The sequence below is a fragment of the Trachypithecus francoisi genome, unplaced genomic scaffold, assembly GCF_009764315.1.
Source record: "Trachypithecus francoisi isolate TF-2019V2 unplaced genomic scaffold, Tfra_2.0 Lachesis_group2, whole genome shotgun sequence".
Taxonomy (NCBI): Eukaryota; Metazoa; Chordata; class Mammalia; order Primates; family Cercopithecidae; genus Trachypithecus; species Trachypithecus francoisi.
The window spans coordinates 106,793,173-106,802,592 of NW_022681465.1; the positions used below are offsets into that span (position 1 = coordinate 106,793,173).

General features: G+C 41.4%; 1 protein-coding gene across 1 annotated transcript in view; it reads left to right on the forward strand.

Annotated features, from left to right (window-relative positions):
- The window catches only part of LOC117066073 (synaptic vesicle glycoprotein 2C), a 133,920-nt gene extending 124,707 nt beyond the window's left edge, over positions 1 to 9,213 (forward strand). Inside the window, exon 12 of the mRNA XM_033181551.1 lies at positions 8,768 to 9,213. Within this exon, the coding sequence (XP_033037442.1) occupies positions 8,768 to 8,951 (184 nt within the window). The 3' untranslated portion in view covers positions 8,952 to 9,213. The remainder of the gene's footprint in view (positions 1 to 8,767) is intronic.
- Positions 9,214 to 9,420: the final 207 nt, after the last annotated feature.

Below are 9,420 nucleotides of genomic sequence, written 5' to 3' on the forward strand. Positions count from 1 at the left end.
CAGTGTTACAAAAGTTCTTTCAGGATAACCTGATGACCTAGCCATCATTTTAAATATTTTTTCTCTAAGATAAATGAACTTCATTGTGTATTTCAAATAACCAACTTCCAGATGAATCTTCAGATCACAATGTCCTCTTGATTTAAGGACTGCCTGTACTTTTCAAAATGTCCCATGCTGAGTCTTGAGTATCCCTCTTGTAACTTCTACCAATTATTTAACTGAGTTGTCCAGAAAAAGCTGATTTCCAAAAATTTAGACTAGATAAAAAGAACCACCCCACACACACACTTTTACCCTATAACAGGTAAATTTTTTTTTTTTTTTTTTTTTGAGACCTTGTCTCGCTCTGTCGCCCAGGCTGGAGTGCAGTGGCCCGATCTCAGCTCACTGCAAGCTCCGCCTCCCGGGTTTACACCATTCTCCTGCCTCAGCCTCTGGAGTAGCTGGGACTACAGGCGCCCGCCACCTCGCCCAGCTAGTTTTTTGTATTTTTTAATAAAGACGGGGTTTCACGGTGTTAGCCAGGATGGTCTCTATCTCCTGATCTCGTGATCTGCCTGTCTCGGCCTCCCAAAGTGCTGGGATTACAGGCTTGAGCCACCGCGCCCAGCCATAAAAGGTGAATTCTATGAGCTAAGTCTGGATCTACACCATTTCAGTCCTTTTCAAAATGTATACTTAGGCCAGGTGCTGTGGCTCATGCCTGTAATCCCAACACTTTGGGAGGCTAAGGTGGGAGAATCACTTGAACCCAGGAGTTGGAAACCAACCTGGGAAACATATTGGGTACCCCATCTCTACAAAAAATGAAAAAAACTATTTGAGCTTGCTGGCACACACCTGTGGTCCTAGCTACTCGGGAGGCTGAGGAGGGAGGATCACTTGGGGAAGGTTGAGGCTGCAGTGAGCTATGATTGCACCACTGCACTCCAGCCTGGGCAACAGAGCAAGGCCCTGTCTCAAAAATGTGGCACTTAATTGTTCTTTTCTAATAATCTCATCAGTTGGTGGGGTAGATATTCAGCCAGTGTTTAAACAATGGCTAATAGTCACATGGTGCCGACCACATGCCAGGCACTGCCCTAAGTGCCCTTTTCTTCTTCCTAGGAGCCTCAAAAAAAAAAAAAAAAAATACATCTGGCCCTGCACTAAAGACAGAAAAATCCACAAAGATGCTGGATGTGATGACAAAAATTATCCTCATTTTATCCAGAATGGAGCCAGTAGTTTTCTTTTCCCCACCACCAATTAAAACATAAAATGGGTCACATGCGGTGGCTCACACTTGTAATCCCAGCACTTTAGGAGGCCGAGGAGGGCAGATCATGAGGTCAGGAGTTTGAGACCAGCCTGGCCAACATGGTGAAACCCTGTCTCTACTAAAAACACAAAAATTAGTCAGGCATGGTGGTGCGCACCCATAATCCCAGCTACTTGGGAGGCTGAGGCAGGAGATTCATTTGAACCTGGAAGGCAGTGAGCCAAGATCATGCCACTGCATGCCAGCCTGGGCAACAGAGTGAGACTCCATCTCAAAAAGAAAGAAAGAAAAAAACAGCATGAAACAATATAAATAAACTAGAACACAATACATCATGAAGGCCCCAGAGAAGGAGCCACTGTCCAGCTGCAGAGGTGGCTACATCTCCATCAGCTGAGTCTAAGTGCTGCTGCAAACCAGTTCTATATACCAGCACATGTGTCTCAGACCAAGGAAGTTTATGATGCAGGGAGGAGAGCCACCTTAATGGAATGAGCAACAAGGCAGCTGCAGTCACAGGGTACTTTTGGGGGAAATAATTTATATTTTAAAATTTTAAATAAGTAGCTTGAGTACAAATTGAGAGCAAAGGCTTCTGGCTGAAGAGATGAGGAGCAAAGGATGGAGCAATAGAATGACACTAGATCATTTCATTCTTTCCCTTCAGTGCTTGTTGTTTAAGAGAAGGCATGAAAACATATTTGATCTGAAAAATAGTGCATTAGCTCATTCTACAGCTGAGAAGTCAGCAAGTCTGGGTTCTGCAAGCTCTGAGCTCCCCACCCTCAAAGGACTTTATGAGCACAAGGTGACTCTTACTTTGGGTGTCTGCAGAAGCAATACCGTTTCCTTTAAGTAAGAACAGAAAGTAAATGAACTAAAAGCCTGTTTATTTTATAAACAGATAACCCCAAGGGAGAGTCACTTTATGAATTGTTTTCTAATATAGCTGTGTTTCTGTTGCATTGAAAAATCATGCCCAGCTGGGTGTGGTGGCTCACGCCTATAATCCCAGCCCTTTGGGAGGCTGAAGCAGGCAGATTACTTGGGCTCAGGAGTTCGAGAACAGCCTGGGCAACATGGTGAAACTACCATCTCTACAAAAAATTGCCTGGGTGTGGCAGTGCAAGCTTTTAGTCCCAGCTACCAAGAGGCTGAGGTGGGAAAATCACCTAAGCCCAGGAAGTCGAGGCTGCAGTGAGCCATGATTGCGCCACTGCACTCCAGCCTGGGCGACAGAGCGAGACTCCGTCTCAGAAAAAAAAAAAAAAAAAGAAAGAAAGAAAGAAAGAAAAATTACACCCTTCAGCTGCAAATATTTGAAAGAAGAATTTACTTTTCCAAGGAAAGGGTAGTCACGTTTTCTTGAATGCCGACACTAATTTACGGAGGCTGTGTGCTTTGCATCCACACCAGATTTTCATCTAAAGAACTGCCTTTGCTTGGTAATGAAAACGGAGATTCTTAAAAAGTAAGGAGTTGATCGTCCTTTTCAAAACCCTCAAATACCAGATGCTCCAATCTGCCTTTAGTCTGCCCAGGAATCTCAGGAAGTCATCCATTCCTGGAGTACAGTTTCAGTGATACAAGGAGATAGCTGCCCACATTTTATACCCTATTCTGGGTTATACCAGAGGTTCGTCACTTGGGACAATATGGTTATTTTAACCTAGATGTAAATCCTGTCTGGGTCATTCTGCAGTTTCAGCACTGAAGCATTGAGAGACTTCTTCATGACAGAAAAATGGTTTCCTTTTTCTTATCAGCAACATACACACAGGCCATTTTCCCTAGAAGAATACAGCTTATCTTACTGCTACAAAATGTATCTGGTCGTTTATGACACTAGAATCTAGAAACTAAAATGTTAGTTTAATGAAGTGAAAAGCCGGGCGCGGTGGCTCATACCTGGAATCCCAGCACTTTGGGAGGCTGAGGTGGGAGGATTGCTTAAGCCCAGGAGTTCAACACCAGCCTGGGCAACATAGCAAGAGCCTTGTCTTCTTTTTTTTTTTTTTTTTTTTTTTTGAGTGAAAGAAGTCAGTCTTTAAAAAGCTACCTACTGTGAGGTTTCAACTCTATGACATTCTGGAAAAGGCAAAACTATAGAAACAGTAAAAAGGTCGGTGATTGTTCAGGGTTGGGGGAGAGAGGAATGAATAGATGGAGCATAGGACTTCTGGGGCAGTAAAGCTATTCTACATGATACTGTAATAATGGATACATGCATTATACATGTGTCAAAACCCACAGAATGTACAACACCAAGAGTGAGCCCTAATGTAAATTGAACTGTGGCTAATAACAACGTATCAATATTGGCTCAGCAGTTGTAACAAATGTACCATACCAAAGCAAGAAGTTAATAGGGGAAACTGAGGGTATAAGAGAACTCTACTTTTTGTTCACTTTTTTTCTTGTAAACCTAAAGCTGTTCAAAAGCATCTATTTGTTTTTCTAAAAAATAGCAAAAAGATAGTCATGGAGGTGGGTGAGGTGGTGATGGGGTCATTCTAGTATACTTAAGTCTTCTTTGGTACCCAACAGATAGGCTCAAGTAATTTCATTTGAAAGTAGTTATCAGTATATTAAATCTCCTTATGTTTTTAGTGGTTGTTGCCATTACTAGTCTCTTGCTTTAAAAAAGAAGAGGAAGAATACGAAATTAGCTTTCCCTCTTCTCAAGAAGTTTGTTTCTTTCAGTCAGAGATTCCATCACACTCTTCCCATATTCCAAACAGTTGGCAACTTTGCCTCACTTCAGGAGCTTGCATACTCTACTTTCTAGGTGTCTTAGCCAAAAAGAAAATCAGTGCCTGCTGCCCTTTATTAGGTGTGATCTAAACCACAAAATCACTGGCTGTGCACTAACTCACAGACTGGATTTGTGCAGCTCAGGGAGGAGCGTTTATTCATTTCCCATGGTGCAGAAAGGAGGATGGTTGGATAATAACCACAATAAATATCTCAGTTATGAAGAGTACACACATTGTGGAAACTATCATTAGGTACAGTACAAGTAGTGATGAGTAGTTATGACTTGTCAAAGAAAAACCCACACTTACAAATTTATAAATCAATCCAAGAAAGATGTGTACTAAGTGCTGCATTTTGCAGCTTATAAGATGAGTTTCCCTCTTAGGATAAAAAAAAAAAGGTATCCAAAAATTGCCCTGTATTCAATGTGCCTTTAACTCAGTGACGGCCAAAAAACAGTAAACTAGCATAAAGTCAGAAGGAAATTCATACTCCCTCATGATGTCAGTGGTATATGCAGGCTCATGAACAAAATTAAGTTTCAGCTGGAAATGGTGGCTCACACCTGTAATCCCAGCACTTTGGGAGGCCAAGGCAGGAGGATCACTTGAGTCCAGGAGTTTGAGACCATCCTGGGCAACATGATGAAACCCCATCTCTACAAAAAAAAATACAATAATTAGCTGGGCATGGTGGTGCACGTCTCTAGTCCAAACTATTCAGGAGGCTCAGGTGGAAGGATCCCTTGAGCCCAGTAGATTGAGGCTGCAGTGAGCCAAGATTCCACCACTACACTCCAGCCTGGGTGACATGGGTGAGACCCTATCTCAAAAATAATAATAATAATTTTTCTGCCTAGAAGATCACTTGTTCATGTGTACTAAAGTTAACAAAATTTTTCTTTTTTAAAAAATGTCTTAAGTGGGATGTGTCTTACTTATGTACCTGCATATCTTAAAGAGAGTGAACAAGATCTTCCTAGGCCCACAGTTGATTCTCTTCTGTCATATTTTCTTGGACTTCATTTCCCAAATGTTACATCAGCTCATTGGTGTGCTCCCCCGCTCAGTATTCAGTTTCTGCCTGCTACCAAAAATACTTGGCAAGATAGCACAGTATTTCACCTCCATAGTATCTGAAAGACAACGGATATAACCTCATCCTTCCTAATTTTCTGAGAAAATTCTGTGGGCTCTTCTTATTTAAGACCTAGCACGTTAATTAATAAAAGAAAATAGGAAGCTGGTAAGCAACTTCAGCAAAGTCTCAGGATACAAAATCAATGTGCAAAAATCAGAAACATTCCTTTACACCAACAATAGACAAGTGAGAGCCAAATCATGAGTGAACTCCCATTCACAATTGCTACAAAGAGAATAAAATACCTGGAAAAACAACTTACAAGGGCTTTGAAGGAACTCTTCAAGGAGAACTACAAACCACTGCCTAAGGAAATAAGAGAGGATATAAACAAATGGCAAAACATTCCATATTCATGGATAGGAAGAATCAATATTGTAGAAATGGCCATACTGCCCAAAGTAATTTATAGATTCAATACTATTCCCATCAACTACCACTGACATTCTTCACGGAATTAGAAAAAGCTACTTGAAATTTCATATGGCATCAAAGAAGACCCCATATAGCCAAGACAATCCTAAGCAAAAAGAACAAAGCTGGAGGCATCATGTTACCTGACTTCAAACTATACTACAAGGCTACAGTAACCAAAACACAAAACAGACATATAGACCAATGGAACAGAACAGAGACCTCAGAAATAACACCACACATCTACAACCCTCTGATCTTCAACAAACCTCACAAAAAGAAGCGATGGGGAAAAGATCTCCTATTCAATAGATGGTGTTGTGAAAACTGGCTAGCCATATTTAGAAAACTGAAACTGGATCCCTTCCTTACACTTTATACAAAAATTAACTCAAGATGGATTAAAGACTTAAATGTAAAACCTAAAACCATAAAAACCCTAGAAGAAAACCTAGGCAATACCATTCAGGACATAGCCATGGGCAAAGACTTCATGATGAAAACACCAAAAGCAATTGCAACAAAAGCCAAAATTCACACATGGGATGTAATTAAACTAAAGAGCTTCTGCACAGCAAAAGAAACTATCAGAGTGAATAGGCAACCTATGGAATGGGAGAAAATTTTTGCAATCTACCCGTCTGACAAAGGTCTAATATCCAGAATTTATAAGGAATGTAAACAAATTTACCAGAAAAAAAAACAAACAACTTCATCAAAAAGTAGGCAAAGGATATGAACAGATAATTCTCAAAAGAAGACATTTACATGGCCAACAAACATATGAAAAAAAGTTCAACATCACTGATCATAGAGAAATGCAAATCAAAACCACAATGAGATACTATCTCATGCCAGTCAGAATGGCTATTATTAAAAAGTCAAGAAACAATAGATGCTCGTGAGGCTGTGGAGAAATAGGAACACTTTTACACTGTTGGTTCAAATGTAAATTAGTTCAACCATTGTGGAAGACAGTATGGCGATTCCTCAAGGATCTAGAACCAGAAATACCATTTGACAGCAATCCCATTACTGGGTATGTACCCAAAGGAATATAAATCATTCTACTATAAAGACATATGCACATGTATGTTAATTGCTGCACTATTTACAATAGCAAAGACTTGGAACCAACCCAAATGCCTATCAATGATAGACTGGATAAAGAAAGCATGGTACATATACACCATGGAATACTATGCAGCCATAACAAAGGAATGAGATAATGTCCTTTGCAGGGACATGGATGAAGCTGGAAGCCGTTATCCTCAGCAAACTAACACAGAAACAGAAAACCAAACACCGATTGTTCTCGCTCATAAATGGGAGTTGAATAATGAGAACACATGGACACAGGGAGGGGAACAACACACACCAGGGCCTGTTTTGGGGGTGGGGGGCGAGGGAGGGAGCTTAGATAATGGGTCAATAGGTGCAGCAAACCACTATGGCACACGTATATCTATGTAACAAACCTGCACATTCTGCACATGTATCTCGGAACTGAAAGTAAAATAGAAAATAAATAAATAAAAAATAAAACACTTAGCATGAAAATAAATTAATTAAAGAAAATAGGGAGTAAAAAATCTAAATATATTGTTGCACTTACAACAGTTTTTTCCTCTTTATTTATTTAATAGAGGCAGGGTCTTGCTATGTTGCCCAGGCTGGCCTCAAACTCTCTGGGTTCAAGAAATCCTCCAGCCTCAGCCTCCCAAAGTTCTGGGATTACAGGTATAAGACATCATGCTCAGCCTGTCATACATTTTAACTTTGGAATGAAATTTAAATTTCCATTTAAACATAGATGTTTCGGCCGGGTGCAGTGGCTCAAGCCTGTAATCCCAGCACTTTGGGAGGCCGAGACGGGTGGATCACAAGGTCAGGAGATCGAGACCATCCTGGCTAACCCGGTGAAACCCCGTCTCTACTAAAAAATACAAAAAACTAGCCAGGCGAGGTGGCGGGCGCCTGTAGTCCCAGCTACTCAGGAGGCTGAGGCAGGAGAATGGCGTAAACCCGGGAGGCGGAGCTTGCAGTGAGCTGAGATCGGGCCACTGCACTCCAGCCTGGGCGACAGAGCGAGACTCTGTCTCAAAAAAATTAAAATAAAATAAAATAAAATAAAATAAACATAGATGTTTCTGAAATCATGGGAATTTACAAAACAAAATAACAAGTCACTCTTGTAAAGAGATGAGAAACTGCTCAATTTTTCTATATCACCCTCTCCACCCTTTGCCTGGGATAAGAGGAAGTGGCCCAGCTTTTTCCACACTGAGCAGAGGTGACCTGCCTCTCTCTAAGGAACTGTGCTTTATGCCTGTTTTGTTCCTGAGAGAAGAGTTTGGATAGAGTAGAATTAAAGTTTGATTTAAGAGACCCTTCCTGAAGGGTATAGTGGCTCATGCCTGTAATCCCAGCACTTTGGGAGGCCAAGACAAGAGGATTGCTTAAGCCTAGGAGTTCAAGACCAGCCAGGGCAACATAGGGGGATTCCCCATCTCTAGAAAAATAAAAGTAAAAATTAGCTGAGCATGGCAGTACACACTTGTAGTCCCAGGTAGCCACTCATGGAGGCTGAGGTGGGAGGATCACTTGAGTCTGCGAGGTGGAGGCTGCAGTGAGCTATCATTGTACCACTATACTCACCTGGGCAACATAGCAAGACCCTGTCTCTACAAAAATAAAAATAAAAATTAGCTGTGTATGGTGGCGCACATGTGTAGTCCTAGCTACTCAGGAGGCTGAGGTGGGAAGATTGCTTGAGCCCAAGAGTTTGAGGCTGCAGTGAACAATTACGACGCCACTGCACTCCAGCATGGGCAACAGAGCAAGACCTAATCTCTAAAAAAATGAAAAAGACCCCTCCTTCCAACAACGTTAAACCACTAGAGATGTTTCATACTCCGTACAATTTTTTCTCTCTTTCTGTTCACAATACATTGGGACTTATAAGCAGAGTAGGAGTCAATAGGCGCTATGGTAAGAAAGTCAACAGAGGGCTGAAGGAACAATACTAACAGCTAGGATTCTCTACTCCCAGATTTGCTAACAAGCATTGATTTGCTCCCAATATACAACACAATCTGAGTGAAGATCATTGAAAATCTAGGATCTTTTGGTCTAAAGTTGGAATCATGGAAGGCATTTTCTCAACCTTGTTCATGTCTCTTTCCTTTGCAGGGCAACAGGCTTTGGCTTCTTAAATGCGCTATGCAAGGCAGCAGCCGTCTTGGGAAACTTAATATTCGGCTCTCTGGTCAGCATCACCAAATCAATCCCCATCCTGCTGGCTTCTACTGTGCTCGTGTGTGGAGGACTCGTTGGGCTGCGCCTGCCTGACACACGAACCCAGGTTCTGATGTAATGGGGAAAAAGCCATCCTTCCTGCGTTTCTTCCTCCTGCCCTGGGTCAATTCTCCTTCCTGACTCAAGGCTTCAGAGTTTTCCTATATAGAAAGGTGATCAAGTATCAGAACATAAACACTTGCTGTGACTTAAAATTTAGAAGCATATCATCTTGCCCCTTTGTGATTTTGCACAGGTTTTGTTTGTTTGTTTTGTTTTAATGCATTGTTATCTTTCCAAACTGTGATGCTACTGCCTCCCACAAATCAGTGGAAGCATTTCTAAAATGCCCTAGGCAGCCAGGCTTCCCTGGGGTTGTGCTTATTGAAAGTTTAGAAGCTAAGAAGACTGGGCTGGTGTAAGAAATAGATCCTGCTCCTAATTTAACATTAACAGGAAATATAACTCGGCACATTATTGCATTTGTGCTGAGAAGAGGGATTCTTTTTTTTTTTTTTTCTAACACAGTGATATTTCCTGTTTACTTA